Raw genomic sequence first — 16,784 nt, forward strand, 5'->3', positions numbered from 1 at the left:
TCTTGATTTTTTTCTTGAAGTTGAGTTGACAGTCTACATACACCTACTAATTACAAAGCCAACTAGAGCTGATGACAAATCCTGTTTTTGTGACCAAAGGAATGGATAGTACTAGGTCAATCTAACCGAGTGCAACACTGATAATCAATGGCTCCTTGCAGTCATACAATGTGAATGTCATCATACATCAAGTGTTCTAGAATGATTATCCTCTTCAGTAGGTTAAAATAACTTAAAGGGGCTGTACACCGTATGTTAAAACGGCGAAAAAAGAGAGAAAATTGTCGAAAAATGACATAAACTTGGTATTGATGTGTACAATATATTGGAACTTAGTAATACTAATTTTAAACTATGTGTTCAACTTACTAACTGAAGTACCACATAGTTTAAAATTAGTTTATTTTTCGCAGTTTTTTCGTATTTTCCATAAATAAAACATTACTAGGTATGTCTACCTAGTAGAATTCATTCCTTATGCGTGATTGGCTAGTCGATGTTATCACATGAGATGACCATGTTTGGTATATAGCTTAAATATTCCAACTGTTTAGAATAAGCCTTCGTAGCACAGTGGATACAGCACTGGTCTGCAATTTTGGCGACACCGGTTCGATCCCGGTCTCCGACTGGACTTTTTTTGTTAGTATGTTTTTTTACAATTATTATAAGAAAGAATAAAACATTTTATTAAATAATTGTCCTGAGATTCGTTACAGAAAAAAACTTTTTTTGGTGCCAATCTGGTGTACAGTCCCTTTAAGTCCATAATTTTGATCACAAAATGACACAACCTTTTCATAGCACTGACTGCAAATGTTGTCTTGCCAGAGAAGATAAAAATGATCCACTTGATAATGGTGAGAATGCTTCAGATAAAGATACAGGACATATTAAATGATTGTACATGAATGCAGAAAAAACTAACAATTTTATTTCCTTTTATTTTCTTTAAACAACATAATCAAAAGTGAATATCTAGAATGTCATAGAAACAGAATAACTGGTGAGGGTGAGTCGTCTTCCCTTAAACAAATTGCACTAATAAATCCTTTTAAACTGAATTTCAGATAAAACAACCATTAAAGAAGTATTAAAATCTAGTAACTGAAAACAATTCTCAAATAATCAAACTCTAGTTAGTAGATAAAGGAATACAGGTAAAAACAATATATTGTCAATATATTAAAAGAGAATAGTTAAAGGCTTCATTATGAAATCACTAAATGACTAACATACAAATCTGGTGGTGGAAGATTAAATGTGTGGTAGATGGAGATGTCATTATCAAAACTATAAACAAACTTCAAATAAGGGTAATAATGAGTATAAAAAGCACGTACATGTACAAACAGCATTGAGCAGGTTCAAATATCTTGTACGCTTTCAATCTCTTAAATGCACAATGATGATAAGGCGTGAACAGCTGTGGATTCACTCATAAAAGGTTTGTACGGCTTAATTTTCCCCTACTTCCTTATTCTGATGAACACTTTGTGAACAAATCCATTAAACAACTGTGAAAGTGTCATACACTGGAAAAAACACACAACCATCCTCCCTATGTGTCACTTATCAGTGCACACACTGACTTGGAGGTACAGTACCAGTGACTGAAGCCATTGACACATGATCTTACAAAACAGGCAACTGGCATGGAGGTCATCACTTGACCTGAGTGTTGATTCTTAACAATATTGCAAACTTTGCCACTGTCCAACAAACAAGTACCACTCTGTGTCTCATCATCTGATTTTGGAGAGGTGTGCTATGGTCTGGTCCCGGGGCACTATGCTTGACTTCTGGGATTTCTTCTTTTCCTTGTCCACAGAGAAGCACTTCCACAGTCTGAGGGTCTCGTCAGCCCCTGCCGACACCACTGTGGTCCCGTCCGGTGACATGGCCATGTGTAACACCCGTGATGTGTGACCTGTAATGTACCAACAGATGATAGTTATACATGTAATAATTTCATACACACGTATTTCAAGCCAATGAAATTACTTAATGGCCTTCAATAAGTACCAAGCATAATCATTTAGAAATGCATCACTTTAAGTTGGATAAAAAATTTAATATCAAATATGATTATTAAGAAGAGCTTGCTTCGTCAGCTCAACATGGGTTAAAACACTTCAAAACTCCTAAACATTAATTCTTCGAGCAACATAATTACATCAGCTGAAAATAAACCTAAACTTATTCCCATTTTTAGGCTGTAGGCCGCTAGGCCTGCAGACTTCAATAACCATATCTCGGAAATCGCATTGGCAGATCGACATAACATTTTTAACTTTTAGCGAATTAATGCGCAAACGGGCATATCAACCCCAGCGCGGTTAGAACTGCGTGGGTCAACACCTAATTTACATTAACATTTACATCGAAAATACCTAGTAAGCAATCTGCTCTAATTGTTACGCACTGCATTCTGCATATTGATCAGCTTGCTAAAAGTAAAGTCTTCAGTCTATGTTATGCGGTTAATATAGTTTGGAACACTGCTTTTTCGTCATATAACGCACTTGATATATATTTTGATATCGACGAGTTACAGAACGCAATATAGAAAAGCAGAATTCGCAAATAATTGCAAAATTAACGCTTACTGAATCAAATAAATACATGTATTTTATACCTGTGTTTAGATTTTACTTCAGCCGGGGACCGATAATATCTACATATACAATGTGGCCAAGAATAGAATGTGGGTAATCAAATTCAGACAGGTTTATTCCCCGGAAATAACCTCTGAGAAGTCATTAAAAGACGGAAAAATATGGATCGTATTATGATGCTATAAAATGCTAATTAGGCGTAAGATATCAAACCATAATGTTTTAAATAAAATGATGATAATTCATTTTATCCTACAATCAGTTTTTTCAAGTATAATTTCTTAAATTTCCTAAATTTAGCCTAAATCGGCTATTACTTGACATTTTTATTGAGATTATTAGTTTTTAATTGTTTTTTTTAAAATGTGTGTCGCATAAAACCATTCTCCTGTGTAAGTACATACTAACAACCTTTTAAACATTTACTAAATGAATATTATACACTTTTACAATTAAAATCAAACCGCGTAACGCGTTGACAGGCTATTTACCTGCTACAATTTTTGTAATAGTCATGTAATGCCGAATGAAACAGAAAGTATGTGAATATTTCTAAGTTTGTCTCAGTAATTTCAGTCCAATATCTTGAGCATGTAGCATAATGCATATGCATATTTAAAAACAAAACTGATATAAATCTGTTAATTTTGTCCACGAGTGACATATGTTCAGGGCATTATTAAGATACATGTACATAAAGCATACAGGGAAGAAATAGTATGTGGGTGATTCGATCCAGAGGTATAAGGCGTTGTAGAAAGAAGCTTTAAACATAAACCTAATTAATATGTCCAATGCATTTTGTTGGGATGCATTTGGTAAAGCCTGCATACCCTGTTAGTAAATTAAATACACCTCAAGTCAAGTTTGAATTGTAGAGTAGATTTGACTAAAAACTCCTTAATGCTTTATCCGTGGCAGTGCATTGTTTATGAAACAAAGGCTCCATATAAGGTTTTATATGATTTTGAGTATAACTCCATATCTTATAAGTAACTATTTGGCGTATTCCACATTTCAAGTAACTTATACTTCATGATCTTATTGGGAATCAACATTAAACATAAAAGTTTTTGCGAAGGGAATTATGAGCGAGCATATACTATCTTTAGATGTTTATGTTGATACATATGTTTTACAATTACATGACTTTACTCACAAAATGTTGCAGGCTGAAAGCCATTCAACGCTTTAAGCACTTTGATTCAACATTACCTGTGAGTTCTGCGACCTTGGTCATGGCTGGGTACTTCCAGATGGTGAGTTGGTTGAGGGCAAAGCCGTGACTGGACACCAGCTCCTTGTACTCCTTTGACCACTGCAGCGCACAAACCTGGTGCAAGGGAGAGTATATATAACGGACATATGGCACAAGTAGACCAATATCATCATAGAAAAAAGGATTCGAAGTTCATATTAAAAGCATACCAAACATGCTGTATGATCTTGAATATGGCAATCACTGCTCTTATCACTTTGTTGAACCATACATACATCATTTTTTTAATATGATAAAACTTAAATCTGAGCAGCTACAATACTTGTATATACCTGTGACTTCGTGTCTACTGCGTTGATGCAGGAGCCGACACTAACATTCCAGAAGCGGATGTGTCGGTCAGCCGTCCCCCCTCCGCTGGCTAGCACATTGTGTTGCCATGGACACCAGGATACAGCCTGAAAAGTTCATGCAGTATTGGAGGAAGTTATGACATACAATTAAATGTTTGAATCAGCTTTCAAGTAATTACTTATGACAAAACTTCAAATGAACAAATCTTCAAATAAACAATATTTCACTGGCTTAATTGGAATCTTAAAAGTTTCTAAACAATCACTAATTCATTTGTTAAGGAAACATAATTATTCTTCACTGTTTTGAGCTGGTTTGTAATGACGGCAATTCACTTTACCTTGACAGCAGCCAGGTGCTGAGAGAATGTGTGAACTGGCTGAATGGCGGAAGGGGAGGCAGTGAGGTTCTGGGCTGTCCACACATTGAGCAGGTTGTCGTTGCCCCCACTGGCGAGATGTTTCCCGTCGGGCGACCACTGCAGCCCGCACACCTCCTGGCTGTGCCCTGTGAACGTGCCCACATGGTGCTGCGCTACTCGCACATCATGATGGTGAATGGCCCCACTTCGAGATCCACTATGTAACACAGTCAGATATCAAGAGTAGATGGCTAATACATAAACTATTTTCCTCATTTGGTAAAAATGCAAAATGTTTCTTAAACATATATTAAATAATCTAATACATATATGTAACTTCTTTGATGTATCTATATCTTGAAATATTACTCCATGCAAAGCTTATTTGAAGAGCTTACAAGTTGAAAAATTTGACAATTAACTTATTCAAAGTTTGGTCATTGCTTAATGAGGGTATTTTTAATAGTAATATGTGAACAAAGTCTCATGGTATAACATCACCAAGGCTATGATAATGACTCACTAGAAAAATAATGATCTCAAATGGCATGTACAGGAGTTTTACAGCAACAAATAGATTTTATTGACCCTGACATTGAGACTTTAACCATACCTGCTGACAACATATGAGTTCCAGGAAAGAGAGCCGACTCGTGCCGCGTGCCCCGCCATGTTCCTCAATCTTTTCTGTTGTGCTACATCCCATAACTGAAATACAGGAAAAATAGAAATAAAACTGTATCCATGATTGTGTACATCCTAATCATTAAGTGCCCAATAGACAAATGATCTATAAATTTAGGCTTTCCAAATAAAATTGTGCAAAATGTTTTCAACCGATATAAGACAAGGTCTACTACAGCTCCAGGTTGATCTTTTAATTATAAAACTTAGTCCATAAAAAATATTATGACTGACATATAGATATGGTTATAATGGTGATGATTGATGATAAGTCTAATTTTTGCCCTTAGCCAGTGTCAAACATTTGTAGTTCAACGTAGTTCTTCATTGCCTCTATCTGAGTGACTTAAACATGTACAAACTATTGACAATAAGACAATCACCACTGAAGATTTGTATCAAAAGACAAGATAGAGCCATCAAGTACCTGGACCTCTCCGGCACTGGTGCCAACACCTAGGATGTTTCCCTCCGCCACCCAGGCGACAGCGCCGATATAGTCCTCTGGTCCGTCAAGCTGGAGAAGCTGGTTTATTTCCCCTGTAGCAGCATTCCACAGGTACACATGGTTACCCAGGGCAACAGCTAGGTGGTTGTTCACAGACCAGTCCAACAGGTTCAGGTCTAATGTACGGAAAGAATGGGCCAAAATCAGAATTTTGTTTAAATTTGTTTCATTTAGCCAAGATAGTTACTTGAACTTAATTTTAGGATACAATAACATGTTTTTCATCATTATCTTGAAAATGATTTCATTTAATAAAAGTCCCAAAACTCTTTAAAAGGAGAATGTAACACAAACTATACAAAAAGAGAAATAGTTTGCCAAGCAAAATCCTCAAATAAAGGATTTAAGATTGTTAAAGACATCATTGATCAATGTTTAAGCAAAAACACTTCAAAAATCATTTAAAACTTTTTTAACATCCAACAGTTATTAAACAGAAAGTATTAAATATTCACATACAAAATAAATCATAGTCTTTAAATTTATTTTCAACAATCTAATTCACTGGTAAGGTAGCTCAGTGCAAGCACTTACAATAATCATCAAGTATCTCAGGGGCATCTAAGATACGCTCGGGAACCTGGGGAATATTCCTGATGGTTTTCTTAGCTGTGCTGGCAGGAGTTTTACATGTACTGTACAGAACCTGAAGTGAACTCTGGTGACCTGTAAACAGAGATATGAACAACATTTCAGTTTCGTTATCATATTATTGGCATCACCACGTCAGCTGCCTGAAGTATCACATGTACTGTTATGAGAATTTCGGATGCCTAGTGACCCCATATTATTGTGGGAATCATTTTAAAGGTTTAGTTATATAGAGGAAGAATACATAACTAGAACTCCGCGAGTCGGATGTGTCGCCTGACGAATTATTTACTGTCGACATTATAGCTGTTAGATTGGCATTTTATTCATTTATAGACAATGATGTTGCCATTTAACTTTCAAGTGTAGGTGGCATTTGATAGTTTACGAGATATGCCACGGACAAAACCTAAGCAAGAAAATTAACAAAGGGCAATAACTCTAAAAATATGGCAGCAAGAGTAACGGTTCTTGTGCACTGCACTTGCCCTCAATGAAATCTATCTAGCTATGAAGTTTCAAGTTGATACCTCTTATATTCTTCAAGATAAGCCCCCGGACAAAACTAACAAAGGGCAATAACTCTAAAAATATTGCAGCAAGAGTTACGGTTCTTGTGCACTGCAATTGCCCTCAATGAGATCTATCTAGCTATGAAGTTTTAAGTTGATACCTCTTATATTCTTCAAGATATGCCCCGGACAAAACTTTAGGCATGAAAATTAACAAAGGGTAATAACTCTAAACATATAGATGCAAGAGTTACGGTTTTTGTGCACTGCACTTTCCCTCAATCAGATATACCTACGGAATAAGTTTCAGGTTGATACCTCCTATAGTTTAAGAGATATGCCGCGGACAAAACCTAAGCAAGAAAATTAACAAAGGGCAATAACTCTAAAAAAATATGGCAGCAAGAGTAACGATTCTTGTGCACTGCACTTGCCCTCCATGAGATCTATCTACATATGAAGTTTCAAGTTGATAACTCTTATATTCTACAAGATATGCCCCGGACAAAACTTTAAGCATGAAAAATAACAAAGGGCAATAACTCTAAAAATATGGAAGCAAGAGTAACAGTTCTTGTGCACTGCACTTGCCCTCAATTAAATCTATCTACATATGAAATTTTAGGTTGATACCACTAATAGTTTAGGAGATATACCCCGGACAAGTGAAAATGGGATGCGGACGGCGCCACCAAAGCCGCCGACAAAAGTAACCCCTATATGTCGTCTTTTCAGGCGACACAAAAATGACAATGAGTTATCGGCAAGCAATACCATTTGAAATGATACCAAACTTGTAATCGGTTACCAGGCTCCCAAGTTTGATTAACATCGTCACATGTTTAAGGTGTTCCACATGTAACATCATCAATTAACCTAGTTTACTTCCATAGACCTATTAAAGGAAACAAACTTAATCATATTCTTTTGAAATATTCTAGTTATTTCCAGTCAAAGTTGAAAATGTAGACTAAATGATGCATTTTGCCAATCAGAAAGGTTCTGACTTCCTGACCGCAATGGTTTAAAAAATCACTTATAAATCTGATAGAGGAAATTTTTCCAAAACATTATACCTTCTGGAGCATTTGGTAGATTGCCCTTGTATGAGATGATCTTCTTGCTGGCCAGGTCTCCGTTCAGATTCTCACTCATCACTTTCTGGTATTCCAGCTTGCTGGGACTCATCATTTCGGCATTCTCACTCTGTTGCTGGCTGTTAGTGTCCTGGTTTATCATGAAGTGGCCCAGGTCAAACTGTGTTGTGCTTCTGTTAGGGATGAATCTGTCACCTCCATTTGGAGTCTTTGCACCTTTTCCTGGCGTCTTTTTTCCTGAATTATTTACATGATTGATAGAGTTTAAAGGCAGATAAAGCAAAAAAACAACAACTAAACCTATCACAGTCGTGATAAATACCCCTTCATGCCATCTGGACACAGGTAGGGTTAATGAAGAGTTTTGGAATTAAGAGGTGAAAAGTAAAAGAAATGGCAGGTACACTAAAGTCCATGCTAACCAACATTCCTATGAAGTTTCAGGAGTATAGGTGTAACACTGTTGGTGCTACATACGGTACATATTTTTCAGACTATTACTTAGTCAAAGGCAATAACTCTAGATGGACGGAATAAAATGTTAAAGAAATGACAGGTGCATAACAACCCCATGATAACGAACATTCCTTTGAAACTCCTTTTAGTTCTACCTGTAAAACAATATGTTCAGACCATTTTTTACTAATTAAAGGGCCAAAACTATTGTTAGACATAGTGAAATGTCACAAAAATTGCAGTGGCATAATTTCCAATGCTAACAAGCATCCAGATGAGGTTTCATGTGTGTAGATACTTTTGTAGTTAAATGCAACAGATATTGTGACCTGATGTGACATACACAACTGTTTTAAGTCCAAACATACTTTTGGGGAGTTGATAAATGTTTATTGCTTTTGTTCAAGCAATGTGTATTTCAACAGAAATCTGAAAGTTCAGTACTACAGAGATTTGTTACTCTGACTGTTGTCTCTAAAACAGTGAACACAAAAAATAAGTACCTCCTGATTTTGGAGTTTTGTGACTGTATCCTAGAGATCCATTTGATGAAGGTGTCTTTGACATTGACTTGTTGTTGATGCTTGCAGTTTTGACAGGAGTTTTTCCCAGCCCACAACTTGCGTTCAGGCTCATGTTGACAGACTGGTTCCCTTCCTCTCCCTGCTTCCTCTGCCACCGCATCGCAGGCCCTCTGTTTATTGGCCCATCCAACCTTAATGCGCTTGCCAATTCAGTCTCAAGGGAAAAATGTGACATCGCTTCTTTCACAACGATCACTCTGATCTTAAGTTTTTAAAGTACCTTAAAAATAGAATTCACAGATAATTACATTTGACTTTAAATGAAGCTTATTCAGTCATTAACTGAAGGATAGACCGAAATAACTTTTTTGAAAGGAAAGATATGAAAAAATTTCTTAGCCTATAATGGACTATAATACCTTCTGCTTCTACAACATCATGTCATGTGTGAACTATTTTAGATTTGTCTGTATTTCAATGATGCAATCCTTGGCCAAAATTTCAACTTGGCAGCATTTTGTAGAATGATGTTAGCTGAAAGCGTGATGTTATGAGACCTAAATTGGGAATCCCTTAAAAGCCACAGAAACGCTGCCTGTATCACTAAGCTCGACAAGACTATTTATCATCATGTTGAAATATGCTCATCCGCCCCACTTAGAGAATCACAAAACTCCACAAGGGGACACAATATGTTATTTACCCATCTCTCAGCTAGAAAATCAGCACAGCTCCTATCCAGCATCAATAGTTCTCTGAAACCATCTACCATGAAACGTAGTCAACCAGCCTACTCTCAATGGGTTTCAGTTAGCTCTGAGTGAGACTCAGAGGCATCTTAATGCTCGGTGTCTGTTTTTAATCTTCTTTTAAACAAAGTGAACCAAGACCAAAACACAGCAGTCAGAAAAGCATTTTGCATTTAAAACATTCAAACATTGCCAAGTGTAAAAATTTAATATTTTGAATGCTGTTAACCACTTCCACCATTAAAGAAGACCTGGGAGGAAAAGTGTGTCGGTGTGGGGCTTGAACCCACGGCCGCCGGAACACTTGCATGGCCCTCTAACCAACTGAGCTAACCCACTGTTTCTAACCCAGACCCACTACACTCCTACCCCCATTAACTTTTTAAGGCCAACCAAGAAACTTCTGCTGTTTACCACTGCCACCATTAAAGTAAACCTGGGAGGAAAAGTGTAAAATGCACTACAAATGTAAAAAGCCTTTCAAACTGCTGTGTGCGCTCAGTTTTTTATCTCATTGCAAGAATGCTAAAGTTGAGTCAGGCCATCTATTAAGATGATGATGATGATGAATACAAGAACAGCTTTCTGCGGCAGACCATACAAGACTGGACTTCCCTTCCTTAAGACCTGGTGCCAATCATCTCTGTAGACAGCTTCAGCACCGCTCTCCTGACATACACAGCATAAGCTGCACAGGTGTTGTTTTTTTATTTTAATTGTATGCCAATTTGTATTGATTTTACTGCTTTGATTGCTTCACTTGCCTGTGATGCAGTCATGAACAATTTTCCAAATTGTCAGAGTCATTAACGATATGTTATTCCTTGAAGTTATGCAGACAGGGTGTTGAACCATCTAGTTACAGAACTATATCATATATCGTACATATCTCTTCGCTAACTCATAAACTCCAGCCATAACTTTTCTACAGAAAAAGTTTTTTCAAAAGGATCAGGTATCCTAACAAGAGCACCGCGGAGTGGGTGCCAACGCTCGTCTGATGAAATTCCAAGTCGAAAAGGGGGGATAACTCAATATTAATTAAAGGCAAAATTATATGACCTGCTATAAACATGCATAGTGTTAATAGGAACACGTGTAGCAAGTTTAATGTGAAAATGTTGAACGGTTTTTGAGTTATGAGGTAAGGTTAAAGTTTTTGGACGACGACGACGCAGACGCAGACGCAGACGACGCCGACGACGCCAAGGCTATCACAATAACTCGACTTTTTTTCTTCGAAAAACAGACGAGCTAACAAACCCCTAGAAGGTGTAACACGAATTATACAATATGCTGTCAATATCAAAAATATCATTTTATCGCGAAATTGTATGACAAATTTAATCATAACGTTGCCTCACTGAACTATTTACTTCGTAGTAGTGTACAGTAGCAAAATTGGTAACTTACGATTTTGAAATTTTTCCTTTATGTTATAAATTATTGTTTTTATTTAAATGTAGTCATTTGTTTACAATGTTTACCGTAATGTTGCGACAGGTTGGGTCTTGATACACAACTTTTGAATACGAGAGATCTGATTGGTCAATCGACGAAAAATAAAAGCAATGATTGGATAGAAGATTTCATCAACGTTACATATTCGTACTCAACATTTATAACTTACATGTATTTCGCTTCATTTAAATATACACCATATCGAAAAAGGAGTATAGGCTATACCGATAATTCAAGACACCTAAATATATTCAAATTTGAATATTTTTAATATTCAAATGTCTATATTTTATAGGGTTGTTTAACAAATAGCCCTCATATGATTCTCATGACATTGTGTCGGAAATAAAAATCTTGAAGAAAATCGATACTAATTTTACAAGCAGACAGAAATTTAAACATGTAAGAGCTATTGTAAACATGTTGAAAACATGTTGTATACAGTATTTTTTTTAAATGCAATGCACATACCATCTTTAATAAACAAAACAAAGCACACAAACGAATTAGTATACAACCTCTAGACATATTATGCCGAAAGGGGGATGGGACGAGCATCCAGATTGAACCCATTGTATCTTTCCTTGCCGACTTTAAATAAATCTTACCTAGCTATATATCACTATTTACACAAGTCATTTAACGCGAATATGAATTCACTTACATGTGTCACTCTCATTCACTAAGTGGCCATAGTATACGCTTTGTATACACTTTAGTCATCGATAATTCGTAGCAGTGACCACTTTTTCTATTTTTGATAACATCACCCTTGACCATGACCAACAGGACCTCAACTTTAATTGCAAGCCGGTACGTCACATGGGCTAGTTAAACACCAAATTTCATAATTATAAAATATTCTTTATTACAGTTATATATATTATTGCGCGGAAATCGTTTCCTACATTTATAAGCAGCGGGCTTGACCGTGAACCCGACAAGTCCAAATACGTCCCGCGGCCAATATACGTCTTTATATGATATTTCAGTATATTAACCAAGTTTTATCAGCATATATCAATCCACTTTTATGAGCAGAAACCACCATTTGATGCCTGCCCACGCACCGGAGATTGACCCGCCTTTCTAATGACCATGTTACCTGGCCGTAACAGCAATACAAGTGTGAACAAACTGGCACCTGAAACGTCGTTTACAATTTATCGCAGGGTATTATTTTCTGTTTAAGACATGACTTTGCTTTAAGAACATTTACTTGAAAAGTTTACAGAAGGCAAGACACTGTAGCAGATCTATATTTGTGTGTAACAATGACGACAGGCCGACAGGATATCAAGTGGTGAAAGCTTTTCAAAATCCGTCCTCAAACTCAAAGTTTTGTTGAAATGAATGTATTAACGTCTACAAATTTCTTATCGTGACATTTTGTTGCGCTGTATTTATTTTTGAGCTCATCGTCTTGCAACAGTGACGTCGACTCCCGTGGCTCATGTTCTACCGTGATTATGACGTCATCCTCCGGAAGTGCTATATTCTGATGGTCGAGAATGCGCAGTTCCGCTTTGGACAGATGATGGACGATGCCGGCTCCGAAAGCATCACCCAGCACGTTTACCGCCGTCCGAATTCGGTCACTAAAGAGACAAAAATGTACGACAAAATATTTCTGAATCTTAAACATAGATTTATATCACGGATTTTGTATACATGTATATTTCGACATCACCGACCTTGCTAAACTGGCGTCTCCTCGGTAAGATAATCCTTTACCAGGACGTTAGCCTTATTTGTAATGAAAGATAACCAACATACTTTATGTGTTCCACCCCGGGAAAATAGTACGGGCTCGGCAAAGATTCCAATCCTTGTTAACTGGCAAATTAAAACCGCTAAACCAAGGATCCGGCTCAGATAAAGAACTTATAAAGTGTCTTCACTCTGTTTTACTCCTCATCAATTTAATGCGCATTTTGTCAAGGCCAATCGAGTCCAGTAACTGGTTGGTAAAAGTTAGCCAAGAGGTCTTTTGATTGGTCAACATTTATCCAATAGTTGCTAGTAACCTATAAACTCATTCAAATGTGCAAACTAGTCAAAAGATAACATGTGGAGACTGTGGCTGTGGGTTAAACATAAGTTAATTAACCTTATAGAAATAAAACTAAGAACATTTTGCAATATAACAAACATACAGCAGCCAATCGACAGCAAGGATGAGCGCCACGTCGTCCACGGGGAAACCGACCGCCGACAGCACGATAACCATAGTAACAAGACCCGCCTGGGGTACGCCCGCCGCCCCGATCGCAGCCGCCGTCGCCGTGATGCTTGGGAGGAAATGTTTGCACAATTGATTAAAATTATACATTACGCTGCGTATTTGGTAGTTGCATTAAAACATTAACGTGAACACGCCCTTGGTACATAACTTACCTACATGTGATTAAAATAGTCACATGAACATGCATTTAATGAATCACTTCTTATATACTAGTATAATCCTTTATTGCCTACCTAATGGTGACGATGCGGCCGATGTCCATGTGGAAGCCCCGCATCTGGCCAATGAAGATTGCAGCCACTGCCTCATACAGCGCCGTGCCGTCCATGTTAACGGTTGCGCCGACGGGAATCACGAACTTCACTACACGCGGATCCACGTGGTTGTTTACCTCCAGACATCGCATCGTCACCGGCATTGTCGCAGAACTTATGAATAAATTAAAAACATCTCGTAATAGTCGACATAACCACGACACATCATCATCATCGTCGTCGTCATCGTCAACGTCGTCGCCGTCTCGTTCATTCATTGTGGACGAAATTAAAGCCGTCGTAATCCCAACTGGCATTGTATACATGCTATATTCCATAGCTGAATGAAACAAATTGTTACACTAAAACGAATTCTTACCTAGAGGAGGTAGCAAGCGCAGTCACGAGCGGCTCCAGAACGCCAAGCAGGTATCGGTAGGGATTTTTACGGACCACGGCGAGATATATGAGCGGCAAGGTGGCACCCGCATGAACTAACAGCCCGGCCGTGACCGTGAGGAAGTAGAAGCTTAGCTGCTGGAAGGTCCGCGCCAAATCCTCGATCTCCACGAGCTTGGCGGCTATGAGGCACAGGATGCCCACGGGAGAATACCTAGTGGGAATGAAAGGGATGGATGGAACACATTGTTGCCCTTTAACTGTGACAGGGTTACTGTAATACACACGTGCTTTGACGAGTGCCATAGATCATACTTATATATACAATTTGTGACCTAAAAACGGCATTGTTACATTCCGGTTTTGATTTGGCCATCCCAACTCTGAATAAAATCAATACATGTATATACATGTAAATGCGTAATTTATGCGACAATTTGAACTGCGAACGTTTTACCCTTTACATTAAGCTTTTTATGTACAATGGAAATTCATGTATTTAATTTTATTGCTTAAATAGCAGGTGCTGAGTGCACGGCAGTTGACTTTTGGTAAATGTATATAGACCATTATACCAGATAACCAGCTGCACGAGGCACATGGTGGCGTCACAGACGGCCTGGGCGGCGATGAGGATGGGGCGACCCCGGTCCCCGAGGTGGCCGGTGACGACCCCCAGCAGGATGGAAAAGACCACCAACCCTAGTACGTTCACCCCATCTGTCTTCACCGGAACGGGATCGTACACGGACGGTACCGTTTCACCACCTTTGAATGATGTACCACTTTGCTTTTTCCATGCACTAAAAATTAGTTCATTCTCCTGCGGAATTCGATCAGAATTTCATCGACTTACGAAAAAAGTGAAAATGAACTGCGACCAGTATACTGGTGTTTTATATTAATAAATTATAATAAATTTTAAAAAAGATGTTTCAGTATTTTCGTCGCGAGCAAAGATTTGATTGCTTACCAGTGTCGTTTTGTACCGTTGTCATGGAAACATTAGTTCCATTTGGTCGTAGAACTTGCTCCGTTACCGTCTGCCAATAAATAATCATTGCAATTTTAGGAAAAGTACTTTGGCTAGAATGTTGGTCTCATCATTTAAACGTATCGGGAACAATTATATTACAAAGCAAATGTATTTCCAACACTGGATAGTGCATGCACACTGATAAATAGAAGGGTTGAGTTCGTCATTTACCTTTCGAAAGCACATTTCCACGATATTGTCTGGAAAACACTGTCTGCAACAGACACAAAGTATTTCTAAATTCAATTGTATTCAAATGAATTTACAAATAATTTAGGACTAATCTGACGCGAATTTGAAACAGTACCATGGGATGTTTGAAACAATACAATGGGATGTTTGAAACAGTACCATGGGATGTTTGAAACAATACAATGGGATGTTTGAAACAGTACAATGGGATGTTTGAAACAGTACAATGGGATGTTTGAAACAGTACAATGGGATGTTTGAAACAGTACAATGGGATGTTTGAAACAGTACAATGGGATGTTTGAAACAGTACCATGGGATGTTTGAAACAGTACAATGGGATGTTTGAAACAGTACCATGGGATGTTTGAAACAGTACCATGGGATGTTTGAAACAGTACAATGGGATGTTTGAAACAGTACCATGGGATGTTTGAAACAGTACAATGGGATGTTTGAAACAGTACCATGGGATGTTTGAAACAATACAATGGGATGTTTGAAACAGTACAATGGGATGTTTCAAGACTACTGTTTCCTTGAGGTAAGTAAGTAATCATAACACTGATTGAACATTTGTTTAGTTTAGTGTACTCTGTTTACCTTATTAAATCCAGAAACGTGTCCGCAGTGTTAACCACAGTTACGTCGTCCTCTGGCGTAACTTCCGGTTCGCCGCCCCTGGTCCCCGGTTGGATGCTCACGCACAGAATAATGCCGAGAACCACGGCTGCAAGTGTTGTCATAAGGTAGTACACGACTGCACGCAATCCGATTTTCCCCGAAGACTGTGTGTCCAGGGATGCCAGGCCGGAGACCAGGCTTGAAGCGATGAGCGGCACGATAAGGAAACTCAGCATGTTCATCAAGAGGTCGCCCGGAAATCGAAGGTAAATTATCTGGCGACTTGAGAGCGGTGGGTCCAGGGAGCGGAGGGCTGCCCCGACACTGGCACCAAGCACAAGGGCCAGCACGAGACACACGATCAGCAGCTGTCTCCTCAACACTTGCAAACATTTTCCACAGCGGCCTGCAGTTGATTGCTTTTCTGTGCTAGTCTCTAGGAGCGGTTGCCTATCCATTTTGTTTTAATTATATTTACCAAGAAATGTACACATGTGTTAATAAATAAGTGTTTTGTTGACATAAACCTTGTGTAGTTAATTAAGTTTAACCCATGCCTTCATCAACATCAGTTCGTATCATTTTGCTGATTGTTTATAACACTGTCACTACCACTATCAGAGGAATCTACATACTGAGATAACGGGTAGCTGCAACTTCCCTTAAAGCTGCAATCTATCAGATAGACGGTTTCGTCATTTTGTAAAATCAAATGACTCAAAATCTGCTTATTATGACATCATTGCATTCAATTCAGACGTTTAAGATAACTTACGATAGAACAGATATCAATTGTTTTGAAGAACTGCCCCAAATTTTATTTTACTTAAAGCTTAAGAAAATCTTTTAGCAATAAATCTATGCTTTCTGAAATTTTACCAGCAGTCTTATATCACTGGT

The 16,784-nt window shown here is 38.0% G+C and overlaps 2 protein-coding genes across 3 annotated transcripts; both read right to left on the reverse strand.

Moving 5' to 3' along the window:
- Nucleotides 1–944: 944 nt before the first annotated feature.
- Nucleotides 945–11,241, reverse strand: LOC128213077 (cell division cycle protein 20 homolog). Of its 2 annotated transcripts, none has more exons than XM_052918594.1 (10): nucleotides 11,161–11,241; nucleotides 8,904–9,204; nucleotides 7,924–8,181; nucleotides 6,279–6,410; nucleotides 5,664–5,860; nucleotides 5,166–5,260; nucleotides 4,532–4,769; nucleotides 4,170–4,295; nucleotides 3,834–3,951; nucleotides 945–1,930 (listed from the first exon to the last, which is right to left on the reverse strand). In XM_052918594.1, the coding sequence occupies exons 2-10, from the start codon at nucleotides 9,157–9,159 to the stop codon at nucleotides 1,746–1,748; spliced, it is 1,605 nt and encodes a 534-aa protein (XP_052774554.1). In that variant the 5' UTR covers nucleotides 9,160–9,204; nucleotides 11,161–11,241; the 3' UTR covers nucleotides 945–1,745. The 2 variants fall into 2 exon arrangements, with proteins under 2 accessions (XP_052774554.1, XP_052774553.1); XM_052918593.1 differs by having other exon boundaries at nucleotides 11,087–11,194.
- A 1,226-nt stretch (nucleotides 11,242–12,467) lies between these two features.
- LOC128213796 (excitatory amino acid transporter 3-like) lies at nucleotides 12,468–16,448 on the reverse strand. The gene is made up of 8 exons (XM_052919852.1): nucleotides 15,864–16,448; nucleotides 15,240–15,282; nucleotides 15,006–15,075; nucleotides 14,608–14,800; nucleotides 14,013–14,246; nucleotides 13,613–13,807; nucleotides 13,291–13,425; nucleotides 12,468–12,732 (listed from the first exon to the last, which is right to left on the reverse strand). Exons 1-8 carry the CDS (start codon nucleotides 16,340–16,342, stop codon nucleotides 12,468–12,470), a joined length of 1,614 nt encoding a protein of 537 aa, XP_052775812.1. The 5' UTR covers nucleotides 16,343–16,448.
- Nucleotides 16,449–16,784: the final 336 nt, after the last annotated feature.

The sequence above is a fragment of the Mya arenaria genome, chromosome 13 (assembly GCF_026914265.1).
Source record: "Mya arenaria isolate MELC-2E11 chromosome 13, ASM2691426v1".
Taxonomy (NCBI): Eukaryota; Metazoa; Mollusca; class Bivalvia; order Myida; family Myidae; genus Mya; species Mya arenaria.

Excerpts from the sequence above, each read along its gene's own strand:
- LOC128213077 (XM_052918594.1), bottom strand. The coding sequence starts at position 9,159 with ATGTCACATTTTTCCCTTGAGACTGAATTGGCAAGCGCATTAAGGTTG. Across the intron at positions 5,861-6,278 it reads TGAGATACTTGATGATTATT|ACCTGAACCTGTTGGACTGG; the intron begins GTAAGTGCTTGC and ends TCCGTACATTAG. Across the intron at positions 4,296-4,531 it reads AGCACCTGGCTGCTGTCAAG|GCTGTATCCTGGTGTCCATG; the intron begins GTAAAGTGAATT and ends TGAACTTTTCAG.
- LOC128213796 (XM_052919852.1), bottom strand. The coding sequence starts at position 16,342 with ATGGATAGGCAACCGCTCCTAGAGACTAGCACAGAAAAGCAATCAACT. Across the intron at positions 15,076-15,239 it reads TGGAAATGTGCTTTCGAAAG|ACGGTAACGGAGCAAGTTCT; the intron begins GTAAATGACGAA and ends ATTTATTGGCAG. Across the intron at positions 12,733-13,290 it reads CTTGCTGTCGATTGGCTGCT|TGACCGAATTCGGACGGCGG; the intron begins GTATGTTTGTTA and ends TTGTCTCTTTAG.